At 36.7% G+C, this 22,875-nt stretch overlaps 2 protein-coding genes and 1 long non-coding RNA gene across 7 annotated transcripts; all 3 read left to right on the forward strand.

Moving 5' to 3' along the window:
- Positions 1–450: 450 nt before the first annotated feature.
- LOC137737088 (uncharacterized) lies at positions 451–5,762 on the forward strand. Of its 3 annotated transcripts, none has more exons than XM_068476450.2 (10): positions 451–577; positions 1,512–1,787; positions 2,252–2,323; positions 2,746–2,835; positions 3,182–3,224; positions 4,134–4,240; positions 4,486–4,581; positions 4,766–4,956; positions 5,086–5,155; positions 5,459–5,762. In XM_068476450.2, exons 2-10 carry the CDS (start codon positions 1,608–1,610, stop codon positions 5,567–5,569), a joined length of 960 nt encoding a protein of 319 aa, XP_068332551.1. In that variant the 5' UTR covers positions 451–577; positions 1,512–1,607; the 3' UTR covers positions 5,570–5,762. The 3 variants fall into 3 exon arrangements, with proteins under 3 accessions (XP_068332551.1, XP_068332553.1, XP_068332552.1); XM_068476452.2 differs by lacking the exon at positions 2,252–2,323 and adding an exon at positions 2,356–2,427; XM_068476451.2 differs by lacking the exon at positions 451–577 and adding an exon at positions 580–744.
- Positions 5,763–5,798: 36 nt separating this feature from the next.
- Positions 5,799–6,077, forward strand: LOC148692103 (uncharacterized). Its single transcript, XR_015955087.1, has 2 exons — positions 5,799–5,850; positions 5,978–6,077. It is a non-coding gene; the product is annotated as an uncharacterized LOC148692103 (long non-coding RNA).
- Positions 6,078–12,324: 6,247 nt separating this feature from the next.
- On the forward strand, positions 12,325–22,464 carry LOC137738426 (myosin-1). Of its 3 annotated transcripts, none has more exons than XM_068478061.2 (24): positions 12,325–12,633; positions 13,266–13,660; positions 14,248–14,349; positions 14,435–14,578; positions 14,674–14,824; positions 14,934–14,961; positions 15,490–15,655; positions 15,947–16,010; positions 16,126–16,139; positions 16,223–16,307; positions 16,613–16,716; positions 16,836–16,974; positions 17,605–17,723; positions 18,077–18,229; positions 18,320–18,409; positions 18,805–18,882; positions 19,034–19,192; positions 19,526–19,735; positions 19,863–20,068; positions 20,180–20,315; positions 20,622–20,751; positions 20,841–20,987; positions 21,118–21,185; positions 21,534–22,464. In XM_068478061.2, exons 2-24 carry the CDS (start codon positions 13,289–13,291, stop codon positions 22,194–22,196), a joined length of 3,528 nt encoding a protein of 1,175 aa, XP_068334162.2. In that variant the 5' UTR covers positions 12,325–12,633; positions 13,266–13,288; the 3' UTR covers positions 22,197–22,464. The 3 variants fall into 3 exon arrangements, with proteins under 3 accessions (XP_068334162.2, XP_088539730.1, XP_068334163.2); XM_088683604.1 differs by having other exon boundaries at positions 12,495–12,633; positions 14,251–14,349; XM_068478062.2 differs by lacking the exon at positions 12,325–12,633 and adding an exon at positions 12,983–13,120.
- Positions 22,465–22,875: the final 411 nt, after the last annotated feature.

Below are 22,875 nucleotides of genomic sequence, written 5' to 3' on the forward strand. Positions count from 1 at the left end.
TTTTATAATTGAGTTCACCGACGCAATGACGTCCAGTTTTAATAATATAAGAACATATGTTAGTGTCTTTTTTTTTATTTTTTTTTATTTAGAACTAACGATATTACCTACACTAAGATGAGGGGCTGGGCTGCTAGGCTAAGCTCTACAATAAGCTGATAATAATATGGTTTAAATTCGCATTTGACGAGATTCAAATATAATACTTCTTACTTACAAATAAAGAAAAATATTATTAAATTGTAACACTAAATGGTGACATCCATTAATTTTTTAACACATTTTTATATTATTGACGTGAGACGTTATATGACCGCCGTCCGTAACTTGCAAGTCCTCGTTAAGGGCACCCCAATCCCCCTTAATTAAAAAAAAAAAAGCCACAATAAATCATGTGGGCCATCATGTGGGCCAACTCAGGCACCTTTCGGTAAGATTATCACTTGAGCACTCTCATCGCACATGGCCCAAGTTGAAGTCCAAGCCCAAATGAGAAATTAAAAATAAAAGCGACAGGAGAGAGCAGAGATCAGCATTCAGCAACGTCTCCATTGTCCGCCAAAGGCTTCATCTTTAGGTGAGGCACCGACCACCAAATCATCTCCTCCTCCTCCCTTCATCTTTTAATTTTATCTTTAATTATTAAATTCATGCTTTGATATCGACAATGAATCTACGTATTAAGTTGTCTGAAAAGGTTGATGAGATGGGTTTCATCTGTTTTGTGGTATCATTATTTTAAGCGTAAGAATCTGTTCATGTTTAGTTTAAATCAGTGATGCTTAATTGCTTTTATAAACTTGGTGATTCTGCTGTATATGTGAATCGGGTGGCGTAAATTTCTCTTCATTTCATGCAATTGTGGCAGCAATTTAGTATGTGTTCCTGATGCATGCTCTCCCCCCCCCCCCCCCCCCCCGCCCTCTTTTTTCTGTTCCTGAGCGATTAGGGGGTGATTTACAAACCCAGGATGATGTTAAACAATTCCAGTCTACCTTGAATTGGGTTTGGTTGATAACTTGATATTCAATTTCTTAAACATCTATCTGAATAAATAATTCTGCAACCTTTTTCTCCCTGTGTGTTTCTGTCTGCCTGTGAGAGAAATTTCATAATTTTTGTAGGAATACGCATACGTTTTTCTTTCTGTTCGTTTGCAGTAATGTTCCGTTCTTTGTCTTCTTAAGGTCGAAATATCAAGAAGGAAATTCTTCTTTGTATATAAAAGATTTACCTAAAGAGAAAAGATATTGCATCAGTTACTCAATTCACACTAGGTCTTGTTTTTCGGACTGCCCAAACATTGCAGTTTTGGAACTTTCATTTCTGACAGTCCATACACTTAAAATAGCAATTTATACACAGTGGTTGTTTTTGTAATGGGCACTTTATAAGTAAAGTTATTTAAATATTTGGTAACCATGTAAAATTCTCGTACTCTCCCTCTTGCGAATGGCTTCTGTTTATGGCCCTTTACTTCCATACTTACTCTCTCTTGTTTGGTTAATCAGTTGAATTAAGTACGTCAAGGTGCAGTCTGGCTACCCCTACTTGATAGTAAAATCTGTTTCATACCTGAGTAGTAAGAAGTTAGGGTGTTGCAATTAATGGCAAACCGGCCCCAGTCGCTTTCATTAAATGTTCCATTCGGAGGTCCAAGCGTTTCAGCACCAAGTGTCGCTGGAGCTCAAGCAAACAAAGATCGTAAAATGGCATCAGCAGAGCACTTGGTGCTTGACCTTAGTAATCCTGATCTTCGAGAAAACGCGCTTCTTGAACTTTCAAAGGTAACTTTTGCAAATTTTGATTGGTCACTTCCTATATTAAGAATGAAGCATTGCATCTGAGGCATGTAATTTTGGATGTAACTGACTATTATTTATGTAATTTCGTTGTTTTCTTCCCATTTTAATAACTAACAAGAGGAAGAAAAGTGAATTTGTTTCCTGTAGTGAGAGACTGGATTCGGAAACTTGACAGTTGCATCATTATAAGTGGGCATTCAAGATCTTACCATTTTCTTTATTAAATAGGACCCATAAACGACTTGGAGCATCTTGATTGATCCATTGCCATATGCTTTATATGTTATATGTTTATGATCACGGGGAAGCTTGCGTAGGTTTTTACAGCAGATTTTATAGTTGAATATCTGTGCCCGTGACTTTTCCTTTAGGTGGTTATGCAGTTTATATTACAACACTGATATGCTGCCCTATAAACTCTGTCTGCCCTTGGTTTCATTTTTTAGAACAAGGAATTATTTCAAGATTTGGCTCCTTTCGTGTGGAATTCTTTTGGTACTATTGCTGCACTCATCCAGGTATTTTTGTTTCTTTCTGTTTATACTTTTAGAAGAGAGAATTATTTCAAGATTTGGCTCCTTTATTGTGGAATTCTTTTGGTACTATTGCTGCACTTTTACAGGTATGTTGTATTGTTGTTTAAGTTGGTAGCTTGGGATAAGTCCCACATGTTTTACATCTGATGTATGCTTGTCATATATTTATTGTCCATCTCATTTTTCAACTTGGTTGAAGGAAGTTCCGTAGTGGTTTTCACTCGTTGCTGACTCTCTTTGTTGCTTTTCTTTACTTATCCTGATCACAACTGTTGAACTGTTTAATGTTTACATTTCTCTAAATTTAGAGTGAGATTTTCATATGTTAAGGTTTTTTGACATTCCATTTTTGATGGATACATATTGGGGCTATTCCCTGATGTTGGTTTCTTTTTTATTTGCAGGAGATAGTTTCAATATACCCTGTCCTATCACCACCAAATCTGACTCCGGCACAATCCAATCGAGTTTGCAATGCTCTTGCTCTTCTCCAGGTCACATGATTTCCTGTTTCAAGTATCAAATTTCTGTTATATACGTATGTTATTTCTTTTTATATATACTTATGATTTTGTAATTCATCCATATGAGAAGCACCTTCTGACTCCCCTTTTATGGTTTCTTTTAAACTAACTTAGGGACTGAATTTTAATCTTGAGTAAATGAATTATGTACAAGGCCCATATCTACAATAAAAAAAATGAAAAGCCCATATTTATGTCAATCAAAATCAGACAGTAGTTGTTGTTATCTTTTGAAATCTGGATTTGATGATCTTAGAGTCTTCATTTCTCACTTTAATTCTATTAATATTGTGTTGCGTTTTGTATTTTCTTGCAGTGTGTAGCTTCACACCCAGATACAAGAATGTTGTTCCTTAATGGTAATTTGTCCTTTTATCTTTTATAGTGTGTAAAGTTATCCTACCTGTTGTAGACTTGTAGTATGATGCTATATAGCTTATATTTCTGGTTTGGTTTTGTTTAAATAAAGCTATATTTCCTCTAAGGCTCAAATGTATTCAACCGTATCAAGACAATCAATTCTGCATTGTCCAATTGTTTATTAATGTATGCCATGGAACATTAACTGTTATTTTCTCTATGACATCTCCATTATAATGTTTTCGCAAGCTAAAAAATGGAAGTTCTGAATTCTTATGTTCTTGAAGTTTATTTTTTCTTTCAAAAAGCTCATGTCTATGTAGAAAACATCAACATATTAAAAAGTTTGATTTATTCTCGTGAAACATGGATATGGATATGCAGTGTAAGACAGCATAACACTGATTAAGATAATTCTAACCTAGATATAATAGGGTACTGGACACATATATTTGTTTAAAAGTTGAATTTGTGGTGGCAATCATCTTGATGCATTGATTTCAGGTTGAACATTAACTCCCTTGTTTTCTCTTGTAGTTTTGTTGTAAGAGTTTACCCTCTGATTATGTTATGCTTACTTGTTATAAAGGTTTCTTGACATGGTATTAGCTATTAGGTACTTAATCGCTGACTTAGCCCCCAAATATTTAGGGAGGTTTCAAGTCCATTCACTTGCATTTCTTTGTCTTTGTTTTCGATTTCTTTTGGGAAATAATGTCTTTCCCCTTGTCTTTGGGTGCTTAAGTATGCATTTCATGATTAAGTTGTTGTGTTTTATCATGCTCTTTTTCATGTAACTCTCCTTGTGTGTACTGCTTAAGAATAGGAACATTTCTGCGGATGCTAATAATTGCAATAACTTATTCACCTCTAAATTATTCTTCCCGTTCAACTTTTCTCTGTTGCAGCTCATATACCTTTATATCTGTATCCTTTTCTCAATACAACAAGCAAGGCAAGACCATTTGAGTACTTAAGGCTTACTAGTTTAGGAGTCATTGGTGCCCTGGTGAAGGTACTTTTTATGGGATAACTTCTCTTGACCATTTCCTTTGTTTGTGCTATAACCTTGAGTTCTCTAATGAATCATTAATTCAGGCAAGGGAATATCCGAGTCCCTGTCATACTACTGTTGCACCCACATTCTCCACCCCTCCTCTTGCACAGAGGCATGCTCAGATACAGGAAATCGATATTTGCTCTAATTTTTATTCACCAGCCTCTTATGATCATATTGTTTTTATGTTGTTCTTTTTCCAGGTTGATGATACAGAAGTTATTAGTTTCCTTCTATCAACAGAAATAATTCCACTGTGCCTTCGCACTATGGAATTGGGCAGTGAACTCTCAAAAACAGTTGAGCGTCCTGATTATTTCATTAAAGTTTCTCTTTGTAATGCTTTCTATCTGACACCTAATTTTTTGTAGAAGAACTATATTCCTAAAGTATGTCATTTTACTTTTAGAAGGCCCCTCTTTCTGATGCACGGGGATGGTTTAAAAGTTCTTAGTTATCTGACGAAGGATCTTGTTATGGCAGGTTGCCACATTTATAGTTCAAAAGATTTTGTTGGATGATATGGGCTTGGACTATATTTGTACTACAGCAGAGCGGTTTTTTGCCGTAGGTCGAGTTTTGGGGACCATGGTTGCAGCACTGGCTGATCAACCCTCCTCACGCCTTTTGAAACACATCATCCGATGCTATCTTCGATTGTCAGATAATCCAAGGTTTGGTTATGCTATCTTCGATATAATTATTTGATTCTTTTCCACAGCTTTGGCTTTTTCTCTTTCATTGGATTGGGTTCATATTTTCATTAGTACCCTAAATTTGTTCTTTGGTCTTTTATTGTGCAGGGCTTGTGATGCTTTAAGAAGTTGCCTTCCAGATGTGTTACGAGATGCTAGCTTTAACAATTTCCTTTGTGTAAGTATCTCTGCTGTTTATTCGTGTTGCTTCCTCATAGAATAGTTTTTTGGATAGGGACAATAATCCTGGGATTCATAATCCCTAGCATGAGCTTTATTGGTAATAGTGTCCCGTTTGTGGTGTTTAGTGTCCTTAATTTCGCCGCCTGCTAGCCTCTGAATTTATGGTTTCAAACTAGCTTAATTCCGCCGGCTACTAGCCCCTGAATTTATGGTTTCAAACTAGCTAGGCTGTTTGTTAATTTTGCTATGTCTGTTTTTGTTGATTTCATTTTGTTTCTTGTATTATGCATGCATACAGGAAGATCCAACTACTAGGAGGTGGCTGCAACAACTGCTGCAGAACGTTGGAGTGAGCCGGATTCCTGCACTGCAGGCTGGGGGAGGATTTGATCACATGATGGTGAATTGAATGGAGAAGCGTACTTTCTTTTGAAGACCGGCACCTGTTGTATTGATGGAGATGTTGAGAGCAGAGACGTTGTTCTATTAACTTATAAATGTTCATCTTATTCTTCTTGTTGCTAAATGACATGAACATAACTAGTTTTTCTTTCCTTGTAGTTAGTTCTATATCTTCTAAAGATATATTTACCGGGGCAGAAGATTGAGCTGTCTTTTATACATACATACATACATACATATATATATATATATATATATATATATATATATATATATAAATGGGTATAGGTTGTTTTGGAGTATTTATTTTGTTTTTAGGGTTAGTTAGTTCTCTATCTTCTAAAGATATATTTACCGGGGCGGAAGATTGAGCTGTCTTTTATACATATATATATATATATATAAATGGGTATAGGTTGTTTTGGAGTATTTATTTTGTTTTTAGGGTTTTGATGTAGATTCTACATAGCTCTATTGTTATAGATAAATTATGAAATTGCAATGCTTTTGTTGCCCGTGCCCGTGCCCGTGCCCGTGCCTGTGCGCACTCTTATTGTGATGGTCTGTCTTCCCCTTCCCCCCCCCCCCCCCTCTCCTATGAGTCCACCAAACCAAGGTAGTGTGTGTTGTAACGGTCCAACCTCTTGCCAATTAAACGGGGGACCTAGCTCTAAAACATTTACTAATAATTACGTACGTGTAACCTGCAGACGTTTGTTAAGCTAGTTGACCTTGACTGGCACCCAAGTTGGGATTTTTCTATATGTAAATTAGAGTAGTTTGGACTATATGTAAATTGGACGTGTGCAACTTGTCTTGGAAAGCAGGGTAGATGCGTGTTTTGTTCTTTTGGCTTGGGATCTGTCGAGCTAGCTTGATGTTTATGGAGGCTGGAAAACTTTGTAGCACGTCTCTTTTCATAGTTGATAATTCACACGGAAAGCTTTCTAGCAACTCTATTATTTATTGTTATAAGTCGAGTCGAGCTTAAGTTAGCGTCTTTAATTATTGAAGGGCATATGATATGTCAGACTGATAGGTCACACCCCACCCCCACCTTTCCATCTTTATTTATTTATTTTTCTCCGTTGGCTGATCCATCCGTCCATCCATCCATTCACTTTATATCTGCTTATGCTAATTGAGAACTGCAAACACATGCATTGTTTAATATCAATCCTATAATTTTCTAGCTAGCTTTGTCCAACTGATGAGAACTAGATCCATATATTATCTGCCCCAATCAAAACCACGTGAATACTTGACTTAATCACTCTCTGCAAGTATTCATCTTTCTTTATTCGATTTTGTAAAAGTTGTTGTTACTTTAAAATACATTATTCTCGAACGAAATAAGAAATGAAAAATAAGTGCACAATAGACTTTTTCTTTTTTATGGCTGTCAGATGACTAGTGACTAATTAGGAGAAGAGATATCCACTCGACACCAGTCCACCTTTAGCAAACACAACAACATATATGGCATGGCAGGCCGGGCAAACTACGTAGATAACTATAAATAATAAAGTATATGTAATTAAGCAACACAGGGCAAATTGGCAATGCCAGGCCAGGCAAATTGGTAGTTTGCTTGTACCGTTCTTTATTCATATATGTCTCTCTCTGCTGCAGCTAAATGGTATATGAATGCTTTTGTCTCAAACGATGGAAATTGGAATATGTCGGGTGTGATGGTTTCAAATTTCAACAACGGTATAAATACAGTTTCGGGTTTTAATAAATCAATTTATAATATTAATATACATGACATTACGCTCACAAGTCTGCAACTTAATTAAGAAGATGATCGATATTCATTAGAGTTATAATTTATGTAATAATTTACCCATAACCTATTTGCTTTTTTGTATGAGCATTGAGTCATTGACTCCTTTCTCTTTCCTTTTCTGTAGGAGTTGGTTTTGTGTGGAACATGATCGATCCGTATATGCCTGCATATAGTGGAAAGTTGAAACGACCTTTTCAATTACCTTTTGCTGCACCCACTCTCTCCTATTGTACACCTCGATCCATCCATCTCCTAATAAATATTTATAGTATAATTAAGAAAGAGGCAACAAGGTTTGGCCAATTCCTTAATTTTAGATGGAGTTATGGAGAACAGCTGCAGTGCAATTTCACAACATGTGTGTGTGTGTGTGTACAACGTGCATGCATGCATACATGGATTTTTTAGACCAACAATGAGTATGTAGATACGTGTCCAACGAAATGATGAATGCATACATGCATATATTTATGTGTGTGTGTGTGTACGCATAAAACATTTGTCATAATTATCTTCGACCCATCAGATAGGAAAATTTTTAGGAGTGCCGGGAACACCATGGACACATGGTGTTCCCTCACTCATAAAAATTTCTCCATCAGATAACCTAAGATGTAACCTACAGGTCATTCATTTCTTTCTACCACTCGACTCGACCTTCCATATTCCCAAAATGAAATTAATTAATGACACGCTGCTGGGGTATTGGGCCCATAATTAAAACTTAAACGTGCTTGCTTAGTCTGATTATTCTCATTTGGTTGGTACGTCGGTTGGTTTCGGCTTTTCCATGCATCCGGGTATTTTCTTCTGGTTGGCTGCCTGGTTCGGTTGGCTGTCATATCATACGAATGAATTATGAGGTATACATATGATTAGTTTATTAACTAGGTCAAAAGTTTGACCACAAAACTCACTCACACGTAATATCGACAAGATAATCTGATTAATTACGTAGGAAGCAGTGTTGTTGTAACTCGTGAGAAGGCTCGCAGCAGACCGATCGATATTAAAAGAGGACACGTACTCTACAAACAAACAAGAAGAAAAATTCAAACGCTCATTTATTTGATCAAATCTTCATTTCCTCTTGGACGGTTCATTATTCTCTTTATTAACTTATATATTATTTGTAGTTGATCCAAATTTATGGTTCTTCACATGGCAACGTGTTCGTGTTTCATTAGATGGATCGAATCATCGATAGTACCACTTCAAGCTTCAGCCACCAATTTTTCCAAACATCCATCCATCAATCCATCTCACTCTTTTCTTTTGGCACAATTAACCTTTTGTCTTTAATTACCCCAAACTTTTACGTTTAACAAAAAACGAATATGTTAATTAATTAACATATATGTACCAAAATTCTATTTTTTACATTAATTTCAACTGTCCAACTACATTATGTTCTCATCATCAAAAGGCACAAAGATATATAATTCTTGTTAATTTGTAAGTATTAAGGTTGTAGTTGGGTTTGCTTTGAAAAACAATTGTATAGTGCCTACCAACGGTGTCATTTTATATCTTTAACTTTGGAGTTTCTACACCATCTTTGTAGTACTTTGCGTTTCATACTCTCATTTGATTATCTCATTTGATAACCATTTTATTTTTAATTTTTACTTTTTTGTTGCAATTTTTACAATTTTAATTAGTTGTAAAATGTTTAAAATAAAGGAAAGAAATTAATAGAATTTATCCCAATAAGGGGCTATATATCTTTCAGACTCTATATGGGCTATATATCTTTTTTACTCTATATGGGGCTATATATTTTATTTATGTAGTAATTTAATTCATGGTAAATTTATTTTTGTCTTAACTTTTCTTAACTTGATTTTTTGACGTGTTATATATGAAATTTTCGTTTATGAACTTTTTAACCTTAAAAAAATCAAATTCTGACAAAATTAGATTTCATCACTTATGCACTGTTGTAGGCTTTATTATCTCAATCTCATCCGTTGGTTTGTTTATCTGAAATCAGACAATATAAGATTTCATTCATAACAACCATTGGATTTGATAATCTTATCACAATGTAGTTATGTTATTTTTTATATTTTCGGTTTAGATCTCTAAACTACCAATGTTAAATTTCGTCATTTCCTAAGAATTTTTCAATTTAGAAAATTAAACACAAAGCACAACATTTTTTCTAATTAATTGCACAAAAAATGGTTGTTGTTTGTATATGTTTTCTTAATTGAACAAACAATTGAAAATACACCTTTAAAATCATGCCTTAGAGTTAAAAATGAGGCTCACCCATTTCTAAACTAAGGGGGCGTTTGTTGCGCCGGACTATCTCGGACTGGATTAGCTTCAAGGACTAAGCTGGACTGGCTTAGACTAGACTAAACTGGACTAACTTAGTGAAGCGTTTGGTGCAGTATTGGACTAAGAAGCTGGATAATAACAAATTCTAATATTATTTTGTTTAATATATAAATTATTAATATTTTATTATGATCTTATCTTTTTCTACCATTTCCGTCTCACTCTTTTTCTCTTCTCTCATCGTCCCACCCTCTCCCTCTTTTTTTCCTCTCAGACCTCTCAATTCATGTCTCTTTCTCATTCCTGGTCAAACTCCTTATTGATTCCAGTCTCTATTTCTCTGTCCTCCCTCCCTCTCTAGCTATGCGTTGTTCGAACGGAACCTCACGGCTCCAATTTTCCCGACGAGTTGCAGGTTTCCCGATGTGTTTTTTGGCCAACCCTCATTAAATTGGATGAAGTTAGCACCGCCAAAAAATTCATCACCATCCCTGAACCGAGATCTTAGCTTTGCATGCTCGAATTTGTCATGGATTTGAAGAAGCCCAAACAGGCCGAGACTTCCAAGCCATTTTCCGCCCACATTCGACCACATTTTTGCCTCGATTCAAGTAAAATCGTAATATTGTCACTCCCAGCTTCAATTTGGTATATTTTATATGAAAGTTGGTTGTGAAATGGATCTGAAAGAGAGTCGGGAAGTTAATGATTGATCTAGGTGACCGGCGATGACGAGGAGTCTGTCGGGAGTGGTTGTTGAGCATGACAAGGACGAGAAATAGATGATAGTCTTAGCTAGTCCCATGGTTATTGGGGGGTCTCACTAAGACCTCTTAGTGAAGGGTTTTGTCCATGCTAGTCCCCTTTAGTCTCATTAATGTTAGTCCCAGCATGAAACAAACACAGTATTGGACTAATAGCTAGTCCAGTCCAGTCCAGTCCAAGTTAGTGAGGGCAAACAAACGCCCCCTAAAAAACCAAAAAAACCCAAGATTGGGCCCTCACTTTGGTGTGGGTTCCCCTACTTTTTGGAACTAGATGTAATCTAACTTTTTGTTACTCAATGATTGAAGTTGCTAACTCATGTGGTGGATGTAGTTCCATTTTTCAGCCCATTGGAGATGAAATTTTTCGTTAAAGCTACAAATGTGGTAGCCCCAAGGCAAATAAAGCCTCAATTGGGGATGCTCTTATGCAGTCATGACATGAGGATCTATCTAATATAGAGAAATGATAAAGAGACTTTTTAAAAAATGACTCTCAATTCTCGCACTATTACTATAAAATATTCTTAAAAAAAGAATGAGGTGGCGGAGATGAAGGGATCAGGATCCCCTCCTGATCTAAGGATGAAGATTTTCATAATCAAGGAGCATGGGCCGTTGGATGAAAATCTAACGACTATAATTATTATAACTTTAAAGGGACCTCCTGTTTGTAGCCGTTAGATTTTCATTCAACGGTCCACACTCTTTGATCATAAGAATCCTCATGAGAGATCCTGATCCGAGATGAAGGGGGGAGGACAGTACAAGTGCATTACACCTTACGCAGTCATGACATGAGGATCTGTGTAATCTAATCTTTAATCTAATTTATTGGTAATGTTTTCCCGCCTGCCGACGAGTGCCGGCTCTTTCTTCTTTTCGAGTTGGAACGAAAAAGTTGTGAGGCTGTCTCCTTCTGTGTGTTGACGTGCCCTAATCACATGCTCTCACTCCCATGTTAACATCAGCCCTCGTTGCCTCTTCGCCCTCCAATCCCTGTCCACATCCAAATCTAAAAGTGTCAGAATTTATTTGGTTTGAAAGGACTATTTAGATCTTGAAAAAAACCCAACCCCAAGGGCCCCAATCCAACCCAAAACTACTTTCTTTTTTGTGCATCGGAGGAGGAGGCGGAGGACCCACCTTCTATTTTTAACCTCTCCTCAAAATTGCGTATTCAATCCATTATTTTAAGGTCAAGCTATTCAATTCCAATAGCCCAACCATTGATTCCATGCTTTTTTATTTCTAATTTTTCACTTTTTTTTCCTTCTTTCCTATTTTCCCTTTTTAAGTTTTAACGACTGACATATTATGTTTATATTCATGTTTGGGTATATACAAAACAATTATTTATGCAATATCAGTGTTAACATTTTCACCAAAAATTTCCACTCAAAATAAAAAAAATTTCCTATAAAAGTGAAATCTTAAACTTTAAACCAATGACAATCGTAAACAATTATGTAATTAATTGTATTTTCCCATCGCTATACTGACAAACATGAAAAATAAACAAAATCTCATTCCCGCCACGACCGATTCACGCCTCCGTTAGTAAACCCTTAATTTGAACAACAAAAAAAACCCTTTAAATATTAGCACAAAATTGGAATCTAAATTACAAATTTAGACATGGATCTTCTTCATACGTTTGATACGTCAATCTTCGGTTTTGGATTTCGTCTCCATTGTACCAATTGAAAGGGCCAACACCGTCGATTCACCTCCAATTCCCCAAACCGTTAAAATCTTGGTTTTAAAGTCGGTTGGTGCCGTGCCAAAGCCCCGAATAAAAATAAAATTTTAATACCATAAAAAATTCAAATTTTAAAAAAATCCGATTTTTCTTTTATCGTGGATTCATGTGGAGCAGTGAAAAAAAGAGCCAAAAAAGCTGCTTCCTCTCCACTCGCCTTTGCATTTTCTCTTCTCATTTTCTCACAATCCAAACACATACTGTCAGATTCACATTCAACATTTTGATTGTTTTTCACAAGGCCGCCCCGCCCCCCCCCCCCCCCCCCCCCCAAACCCAACTATTAGGGTTTTTCCTGAAAGGAATCTGTCTTCCTCCTCACGTTCTCTCAAGTTTCCTCGTCAAAGGTTAGAGCTTTTGCCTTGAACTTTTGGGCTGAGCTCTGAGTTTCTGACCACATTTTTAGGGTATTTGTGATTGATCGGAGGATTTGAGTCGAATTCCGAAGTGGGTTCCACTTTTTCTTCGAGGTAAGTGGATCAGTTCGAGTTTGAGTAATTCTGTGTGTTTTAAACTTGAATTTGGTGGTTACTTTCTGAGTAGATGAATGAAGTAAATAAAAGGGTAATCTGAGTTTCCTGGTATGTTAAATTTGGCTTCTTTGTGTTGAAATTTGAAAACTTGAACTCATCGAGTTGGCTAGACCGAGTCAAGACAATTTATTGCGAGTCGACCATACTTTGTTGTTTTATTCAATTTCTCAGCAACCAGACAGTGCATGGAAGAAAAGATCTGTTTCTCCTAAACGGCATTGCTCTAAAGATTATTCAAGAAGCAGTTCTCTATTTACAAACTGTTGAAAGATGAGATTGATTTAGGGTTCTTCAGATAAACTTTGCTTAGAATAATTTTCTGGAGATTTGGTACCAGTATCAGTTTGAGATTCTTTGAGGATCATACCAAGCATCATTTGGCGTTGAGCATTTGATTGGTGGCTGACAAGAGAAAAGTAGTGTGGTCTGTATCTTGGATTATGGTCCCCGCCACTGAGATTGTTGGATAAGTCATCTCGTGGGACCTTGCTAAAATTCGATATGCCTATTTTCTTTGTTGGAAAAGTAAGCCTTTTGATCTCAGTTTTATTTGGTTTTCGATCTTGAAGGTTGCAGAAACTCTATAGAGGAAATGTCGCAGAAAACCAGGGCCCCACCTTCCTTTCAGTCAATCAAATCATTGCCCGGAGATTTTAGGTTCTCAGGTCTACCAGCTTCTGATCGATTTGGAAAATCTGATGATGGGAATTTGGGAAATAGCAATGTCATCTCCTCGAGTATTCCAGAAAATGGTGGTTTTGAGGGAGTTGAGGGTAGTATTGGGCCTCTTGGCGACATGGAACAGGTAGACGATTCACCATATGGCAGGAACACAATCTCCATCGAAGACAGCCCCCCAAGGGGTGATGAAGACTTGGATTCTGTTGCTCCATCTATGCCTTCAATAGCTTCATCACGTAGGGAACATAGGTGGGGTGACACCAATCCTTATGCTGTGAAGAAGGTATTTAGTTTTAGCTAAATTTGCTTCTTGGTAGAATGAAGGGAAAAGAACCTTGACTTTCTTGCTTACATGCTGCAAAATCAGGGGTTTTCTTTGCCCCTTTGCTTTCGTTAGTTTGCATATACTTTTTTTCGTAGATATTCATATAATCATCCATGCATACGCACAATCAATGTAGATGCATGTGTGCTGTATTATTATACATGTGTCCTTTAGTTGCATGTTTGATTGTCAGTTTGTATATAGGAATTTTATGGTGTGTGCCTCAAGGTGTGAGAACAAACTAGTATCCCATTTGCCTCAGGGAGAACCGTTATATTATAAAATCTCTAGGGTTGTTATCTTATGGCCTGTGCCTTGCAGAAATTAATGCTATACGAAATAGGTGATTGACACTTGTGATTCTTTTTTCATATTTCTCTATCTCCATGAAAGCATCTGTAATTCTATTCTGAACCTGCTGACAGCAGATATGGCCATGGGATTATAAAAAGTTAGCTGTAGTTATTTGATAATGGTTTGAGTTGATTTTGATAACTTATTATGGTTGTATTAGTACTTCTGACACATTAAAATTATTGTTTCAGAAGCTTCAATCTTGGTTCCAACTTCCAAACCGTAATTGGGAACTGGGGAGAATTTTGTCGACCTCAGGCGCTGAATCTGTTATATCACTTCCTAACGATAAAGTAAGACACCTTTTGAAAACTATGGCAGTATGATGTGATACTAGTTTAATTTTTGAGTTAATTTCATTTTTTTATTCACGTGTAGGTTGTAACGGTAAAAACTGAAGATTTGGTTTCAGCTAATCCAGATATCCTTGATGGTGTGGATGATCTCATGCAACTTAGTTACCTAAATGAGCCATCAGTGTTGTACAATCTTCAGTATAGATACAATCAGGATATGATTTACGTAAGTGTTTATATTGTATTTGTCAACTTTGAAATCTACTTCCGAGTTGTCTTTTGTTTAATAAATGCTTTTGTGTGTATAATTGTCCATCTCAGACAAAAGCGGGACCGGTGTTGGTTGCTGTCAATCCCTTTAAGAGAGTTTCTTTATATGGGAATGAATACATTGAAGCATACAAGCGTAAAGCAGTTGAAAGTCCACATGTGTATGCCATTGCAGACACAGCCATTCGGGAAATGGTTAGAGGTGGATTTACTTATTCACAATTTATATGATGGAATTTTCAGCAGTTCAAACCATATTAGCTTAGTGTCATTAATTTGTAGATTCTAACCTACTCCTATTTTTCTTGCAGATGAAGTAAATCAGTCTATAATTATAAGGTCAGTAAAGTGTGACATTTTCTTTTCTGTATTCAATTGTTACATTTAACATTTTATTTTAAATGAGTCAGTTATATAATTGTAGCCTTTTGCTCCTTGAGTGAATTTGATCCAAACTACATGATTGCTGCACCACAATTAAGGACACTGATCATAAGAAAAGACGTATAGTTATGAAAGCACTCCAACAGACATACAAAATAACACAAACAAATAAGAGAGTAAGAAGAATAGAAGTGTCGAATGAAGCAGATAGTTCAAGCACAGCCTTTGATTCTTGCAGAATCATAAATCGTCTAAAATAAAGCCTCATCTTGCTTAGGAGTATAAAAGAACCTTTTGTTAAGAAATCAACTCTTATTCCTTTAAGTAATATCATTTGTAACTTTCATGATGTAGCACCTGAGATATGTGATGTTATTTCAGCGTCCCTAATGAATGATTTATCTCCATATTGGATATGTATTTAATTTGTGTATAGAATTAGCCTCATTGGCACCCAAACATCTATTTTTCATGTCCATACAGTGGGGAAAGTGGAGCAGGAAAAACTGAAACTGCGAAGATAGCAATGCAATATTTGGCTGCACTTGGAGGTGGAAGTGGAATAGAGCATGAAATTTTGAAAACTAACCCGATACTGGAAGCCTTTGGTAATGCGAAAACATTGAGAAATGACAACTCAAGTCGCTTTGTAAGCTCTCAGTTTTTCACATGAATGCTCTTTCTTTAGGTTCATTTTTTTCTACTTATTAAATTAAGCAAAAGGAACCGGTTTCCAGTCTGGCCATGGTGCAGAGGACAAACCTCCACGCCATGGCTGTGGCCGGTGCAGCTGGGAGGGAGAAGTGGGAGGAGGAGGAGAGGCAGGGACAGGGGGATGAGGAGGAGGGACAAGGCTGGAGAAGTGGGAAGACAGATTGTGGTGTATATTTAATTACCCTTCGTGTGGCATTACTGATTACTATGAGAAAATATGTTGCAGGGAAAATTGATTGAAATCCACTTTAGTGAAACTGGAAAAATATCTGGTGCCAATATTCAAACTTGTAAGTTCAGTCCTGCTAAGTTCCCTTAGTGAATTCTATTTACATATGTATTTCTTTTTTTAAAACCATATTTAGACTGACCTTTTATTGTGTCTGTTTCCCCTGTATGACATAGTTTTGCTTGAAAAGGTAATCATTTTTTACTCTGATCCTTGTTTGTAGCTTGTTTAATTTTTCATACAAGTCCATTGTCTAATTGAATTTTTTAACAGTCTAGAGTGGTCCAATGCACTGAAGGTGAAAGGTCCTATCATATATTTTATCAGCTTTGTGCTGGAGCTCCACCTGCTCTTAGAGGTTAATAATTCTGATTACCTTTTCTATTTTCTTCATATATCACTTTATAATATGTAAGATACGTATTATATTTAGAGGCAATTTTGTATTAATTCACATCGTCCATTATGTCTTCTTTTATAGTTTCAGAAAACTATATGGCTGATGACTCTCATACGTGCTTTGTATATAATTGAGTCACAAAGACCCCTCAATCCACACACTCATAATGTTTGCCTATAACTAATTGGTGTATATGTATGTTTTACATGTGTGTGCTGGCTTAAGAAAATTCAATATATTGTTCCTTTGGTTGTATGTCACAGAGATGCTGAACTTGAAGAGTGCAGATGAGTACCAATATCTGAAGCAAAGCAATTGTTATTCCGTTTCTGGGGTGAATGATGCTGAAGAATTCAGTGTGGTGAAGGTACTCTTTCCTATTTTATGCAGCACACACCTATCCGTAGTCTAGGTATCTATTTCGCCATTTAACCATTTTGAAATATCATGTGCATGTGAACCCACGATGAATCTTACCATTTTCAGGAAGCTCTAGATGTTGTCCATATAAACAAAGAAGACCAGCAAAGTGTATTTGCAATGCTTGCTGCAGTTTTGTGGCTGGGAAACATCTCATTTAGTGTGATTGATAATGAAAATCATGTTGAACCTGTAGAAGATGAAGGTAACAATCTTTGAGAGGATAGAATGAAAGAAAATAGGGGAGCGATATTAACCTTCCCACTTACCTTCTCATTTCAACATTCTCACTTCTACACATGCCACGTGTATTCCACTAGCATGCAAAACTAAAAATTTATTTTAATTTTTTTTGTTGACAAACTAAAATTTATTTATACTAACAAAGGAATAAAAGTAGTGAGATTTTAATATAATTTTAGATTTGAGTTCTATTGGAGTACACATGATATGATGAGAAGTCAAAAGGTTGAAATAAGAAGGTAAGTGAGAAGGTTGCTAAAATTTCTTAAGACAATATATAGCTTAGCTGAGTGTAATACTTGTGTTGGCATCGTATCAATGCTTTGTGCTGTAATTTTCATTTTAAAGGATTTGAAGTTCTTCCACAAAAAGAAGGGACCTCCTTTTTTGAGACAGATTTCCTTGAAGTTTTGTGATTTGTTGATTCCTTTTGAAAGAGAGGAGATTTTTGTTTTTCAATTTTCATAATGAGAACTATTTGAGGGGGTAAATATGGCTCTTGTTGCGATTTATTTTCTTTCTGACTATATAGTTCACTTTGTCTTGGTTTTCATTGGTTAAATGAGTTTAATGATTCAAGTTTCATTTTCAGGTTTGTTCAATGTCGCAAAATTGATTGGATGTGGCGTAGATGAGCTTAAGCTTGCTTTATCAACTCGAAATATGAGAGTTGGTAATGACAGTATTGTCCAAAAGCTAACGCTATCACAGGTAAGAAATCTTTCAGAGAGTTAATAGTTGTCTTGGGTTGTATAAATAAAAAAATCCCTGAAAATAAAAGAGATCTCTTGTTAATAATTGTCTTGAGCTGATATTATTTCTAGGTGTATCGTCGTTAGTTATCAACTTATCAACTCAAGTTCTTTTAAAAATTATGTTCCTTGGGCAAACTTTTGGAACAAAAATGAATCTCTTTCTCTCAGATCACTTGTACAAAAGAATTCAGATGATTAGTATTTGGTTCTGTAACGACCAGGCGGGTTCCTTTAATTGTTGACTAAACTATACCAAGCATACTGATATGATTTTCATGTCCTCCATTTAAATTCTCTTGCATTTTCCAGGCCACCGACACAAGAGATGCTTTGGCAAAGTCAATTTATGCATGTCTGTTTGAGTGGCTGGTTGAACAAATTAACAAATCACTTGCAGTAGGAAAACGGCGTACTGGCAGATCTATCAGCATTCTTGATATCTATGGTTTTGAATCATTTGATGTATGTTTTCTTTATGCTTTAATCGGATCTCAGTTTGTGTATTACATTTTTTTAACTGAACATTTGTTCTTTTTTTTTTTAATCCTGTAGAGAAATAGTTTTGAACAGTTCTGCATTAATTATGCAAATGAGAGATTGCAACAACACTTCAATCGTCACTTATTCAAGTTAGAGCAGGATGTAAGTATCCCATTCATTTTTAATATTATAACTGCAATAAAGACTTGTTGATTCTTTGCTTTTTCTGTTCCACAGGGCTTCATTGAGTTCTAGTTAGATATTTATTGTGTCCATAGAATTTCATTAGATGAGAAAACCATCCGCACTGCACAGCCTGTTTAAAAGCAACCATGCCTTCACAATTATATTTCTCATTTTAGTTCATCAGTAATAATTTAAAGCCAAAATAAGTAAAACCAATGATAAGTACGTCATGCTTGCCCTGTGAATCAAATTCTTAAATGATTCTTAATCTATTGGTACATTTATGCTTGGATTGAATTAATCGAACGAAGAGTTTATTAGAGCAGAACACAGGCTTAATTTATTGACTAGCTATTATTTATTCTTTTCAGGAATATATCCAAGACGGAATTGATTGGACAAAAGTTGAATTTGAAGACAACCAAGATTGTCTTGGTCTTTTTGAAAAGGTACTGAGCTTATCCCTTTCCTTCCCTTTACAGTTGTCCCTTGTTTAATGATGATAACCAAAGAAGTTAGTGATAACCCTTGCGCCAATTAGTAGATGAGAACTAAATTTATAGTATGAGTGTCCCTGAACTTCTTGTGACATAAATGCAGAGGCCGTTGGGATTACTGTCCCTGTTAGATGAGGAGTCCACCTTCCCAAATGGTACTGATTTGACCTTTGCCAACAAGCTTAAGCAACATCTGAGTTCTAATTCTTGTTTCAAAGGAGAACGAGACAAATCGTTTGCTGTCAGTCATTATGCAGGAGAGGTACTCCTTTTGATTAATTGATTTTCATTGTTTTATATTCTCATTAATTGTTAGTGTACAATTGTATTATATTTTATTTTCTTTATAATTTCTCCTGATTATATTAAAGCACAACTGGCATAAAGAAAATTGTCAATGTACATTTCCTTGCTTGATCAGATTTGAAAATTTCTGAACCGTAGCCAAGCTCAACCCTCCCCTTCGACTCTAAATCGAGGATTGGGTGCTAACAATTCTTCTATACATTATCTTGTAGTACTGACAAAAAGATTAAAGAAAAAGCTTTTTATTCAACTTTTTCTTGCTTGCCTGACTGTTGATTGTTCCACTCAGGTTTCATATGACACAACAGGATTTTTGGAGAAGAACAGGGACTTACTGCATTTAGATTCTATTCAGCTTCTTTCATCATGCTCATGCCACCTTCCTCAGATATTCGCATCTAGTATGCTTAATCGACCCGAGAAGCCTTTAGTTGGTCCCCTGTATAAAGCAGGTGGCGGAGTAGACTCCCAGAAGCTGAGTGTTGCAACGAAATTTAAGGTATGTTGCTTTCCTGTTTTGAAGAACATGACTTTGAGTTCAACGAAGATTATAATTGTGATAAGATACAGAAGTAACTATCTGCTAACTGTGTTCTTTCAATTAACTTATTTGTGTTGGTATTTAGAGTCAATTGTTCCTATTGATGAAACGTCTAGAAAACACCACTCCACATTTCATACGTTGTATCAAGCCCAACAATCTTCAATCCCCTGGACTATATGAGCAAGGACTTGTACTGCAGCAGCTAAGATGTTGTGGAGTTCTAGAAGTGGTTCGAATATCAAGATCTGGCTTTCCTACCAGAATGTCACACCAGAAGTTTGCAAGAAGGTAACACAAGATATCTTTACTTCTGTTTCGTCTTTCAAATACCTTATACATGTCTCCATTATCTTATCATTTTTGTTTGCTTTGCTTCGTCATTGTTGAATCTTGCATCAGATATGGTTTTCTTCTGCTGGAGAATGTTGCATCGCAGGATCCACTTAGTGTTTCAGTAGCTATTCTTCACCAGTTCAACATATTACCAGAGATGTATCAAGTGGGCTATACAAAGTTGTTTTTCCGAACTGGACAGGTAAATTGATGTATTGCTTTTGAGGAAAGGAAAATGAATATGCTACCTGTTGTGGACAGTCAGACTAGTGCATCTGGGTAGACATAAGACTATTGTGTGGCTATGCTTTTATCATGCCTAGGTTCCAACACTTTTATGCATATATTTGAATGTTTTCCACCGTTCAGATATTTTGATGTGTTTAAATCTATATACAAGATTGTGGAAAAACCTGAGCTAAAATCATTGGTTGTGTCAGCTGTTGGGAATATCTTTCGTACATGTTAATCTTTACTGATATCAAAGTGGTGTGGAAATTTGACGCAGATTGGGGTGCTTGAGGACACCAGAAACCGTACGCTACATGGTATTTTGCGTGTTCAAAGCTGCTTTAGAGGACACCAAGCTCGGTGTTACCTCAAGGAGCTGAGGAGAGGAATCACCATGCTCCAATCATGTACTAACCTGCTCATTGTTTATTTTGGTGAACGTTGTCAAATTTTGTCAAGAAGCATTTGGTTATTTATTCTAATTTACTTAATGCAGTCGTAAGGGGACAGAAAACCAGGAAGGAGTACTCAATATTACTAGAGAGGCATAGAGCTGCTGTTGTCATACAAAAGCAGGTCAAAAGCAGGTTTGCAAGGAAGAAATTCAACAACATTTATGCTGCATCAATCATGATACAATCAGGTACAATAGCTTTGTTCCTCAATCTTGTGAACTTGTGCAGACTTTGTTGACATGTTAAAGGTTAAGCAGTCCATCCCACCCAATGTCTATATATTTGATAATTTTGTCTAAGTTTAAGCTATCTTTGCAGTTCTTCGTGGCTGGTTGGTCAGAAAATGCTCAGGAAGTATAGGATTGTTGAAGCCTGGAAGCATGAAGGTAGTCCTGTACACTTCTATCTATTCTAGCTTCCTTGTTGGCCTTTGCACCTACATTTTAACGTTTGTATCTTTCAAATTATTGGTATTGCCCGTCTGGTATGGATTTTATTGTCATGCTTTCCAGTGATGCAAGACTTCATGTATAAATTGAGCCTCATAATGGCTTTCATCAGGTTCAGTTACTGCTGGTTGGTGTGAGTGCCATTAATGTTGTTTGAGACTTTGTGGGTGTTTGTGCGAGCACTTGCACCAGTTTGTACTATGTTTTCTGTTTGATAGCAATATTCTGCACGGAATCAGGCATATGTTTTATGGGAATAATTAACAGTTAAAGAATCTCAAACAGGCTAACGAGTCAGATGAGGTGCTGGTAAAGGCATCTTTCCTTGCTGAACTACAGCGCCGCGTTCTTAAGGCTGAAGCTGCCTTGCGAGAGAAGGAAGAGGAGAATGACATCCTCCACCAACGTCTCCAACAGTATGAGAGCCGCTGGTCGGAATATGAGCTGAAAATGAAATCCATGGAAGAAGTGTGGCAGAAACAAATGAGATCCCTACAATCCAGCCTCTCAATTGCGAAGAAGAGCTTAGCCATTGATGATTCTGGGAGAAATTCTGATGCATCAGTGAATGCAAGTGATGACCGTGACCAGAGTTGGGATACAGGAAGTAACCATAGAGGCCAAGATAGCAATGGGGTGAGACCATTGAGTGCAGGTTTGAGTGTCATAAGCCGGTTAACTGAAGAGTTTGATCAGAGGAGTCAAGTTTTTGGCGACGATGCCAAGTTCTTGGTGGAGGTGAAGTCTGGTAAAGTGGAAGCAAGTCTGAATCCAGACCAAGAGCTAAGAAGGTTGAAGCAGATGTTTGAGGCTTGGAAGAAGGATTACGGGGCAAGACTAAGGGAGACAAAGTTGATTTTGCATAAGATTGGGAATGAAGAGGGAGGCAGTGCTGACAGGGTGAAAAAGAAGTGGTGGGGAAGGCGGAACAGCTCGAGGATAAATTAAGTAACAGAATTATTCTGTTGGAGATGGGCTAGCTGTGTTGTTTATGCTAAACCCCTTCCATTTTTATAGTTGAGGAATGTGGTTGCCGCATAGAAATTGTGACACAGAGTTTAGTTGTTGCAAGCGATTTGGTGCTTTATTAATTTGTAGAGCAGAGCTAAGCTGAGCTGCTAGTTACTCCGGTATGTATGTATATGTTTTCTTATTTGTAGTGCAAGTTCGATTCACATTGATGAATGATTGAATGAAGTCTTTGACATTACCACAATATATGGAATGTTGTTTATACGACATACTATTATATAAAGGCAACAAAAGTAGGGGGGAGAGAGCGAGAGACTTCCCTGTTCTCGGAATGCCACCAGATCAGTTGGGGGTGGCATTCTGAGAGGTTAGGGGAGGGGAGTCCAAAATTGGCATGCCTCGTCTCCCTATCAGTTTTTACAGCCCCCAATCTCCCAAAAGCAGCTTTGTGTCGTGCTCCTCTTCCTTACCAACAAACGTCACGTTTCCGTCGACAAGAAAATTCACTGGCGACTCTGGAAAAGTCCTATTCATCTTACAATTAGTATTGCTGTTCATGGTTTTATCGGTATGGTCATGTGAGAATTGGAAAACAAGGCACAAAGTTGAAGAATTGCGACTTTATAACGGTGCGCACCAAGGGGGTCCCATTCGG

The sequence above is a fragment of the Pyrus communis genome, chromosome 13 (genome assembly GCF_041283825.1).
Source record: "Pyrus communis isolate YQ-2024b chromosome 13, ASM4128382v1, whole genome shotgun sequence".
Lineage (NCBI taxonomy): Eukaryota > Viridiplantae > Streptophyta > Magnoliopsida > Rosales > Rosaceae > Pyrus > Pyrus communis.

What these genes read in the sequence shown, in the direction of transcription:
- LOC137737088 (XM_068476450.2), top strand. Translation starts at nt 1,608, where the DNA reads ATGGCAAACCGGCCCCAGTCGCTTTCATTAAATGTTCCATTCGGAGGT. An exon ending in ATGCTCTTGCTCTTCTCCAG is followed by an intron (nt 2,836 to 3,181) that starts GTCACATGATTT and finishes ATTTTCTTGCAG; the next exon opens with TGTGTAGCTTCACACCCAGA. An exon ending in GCTTTAACAATTTCCTTTGT is followed by an intron (nt 5,156 to 5,458) that starts GTAAGTATCTCT and finishes GCATGCATACAG; the next exon opens with GAAGATCCAACTACTAGGAG.
- LOC137738426 (XM_068478061.2), top strand. Translation starts at nt 13,289, where the DNA reads ATGTCGCAGAAAACCAGGGCCCCACCTTCCTTTCAGTCAATCAAATCA. An exon ending in ACAATCAGGATATGATTTAC is followed by an intron (nt 14,579 to 14,673) that starts GTAAGTGTTTAT and finishes TGTCCATCTCAG; the next exon opens with ACAAAAGCGGGACCGGTGTT. An exon ending in CACCAGAAGTTTGCAAGAAG is followed by an intron (nt 20,069 to 20,179) that starts GTAACACAAGAT and finishes ATCTTGCATCAG; the next exon opens with ATATGGTTTTCTTCTGCTGG.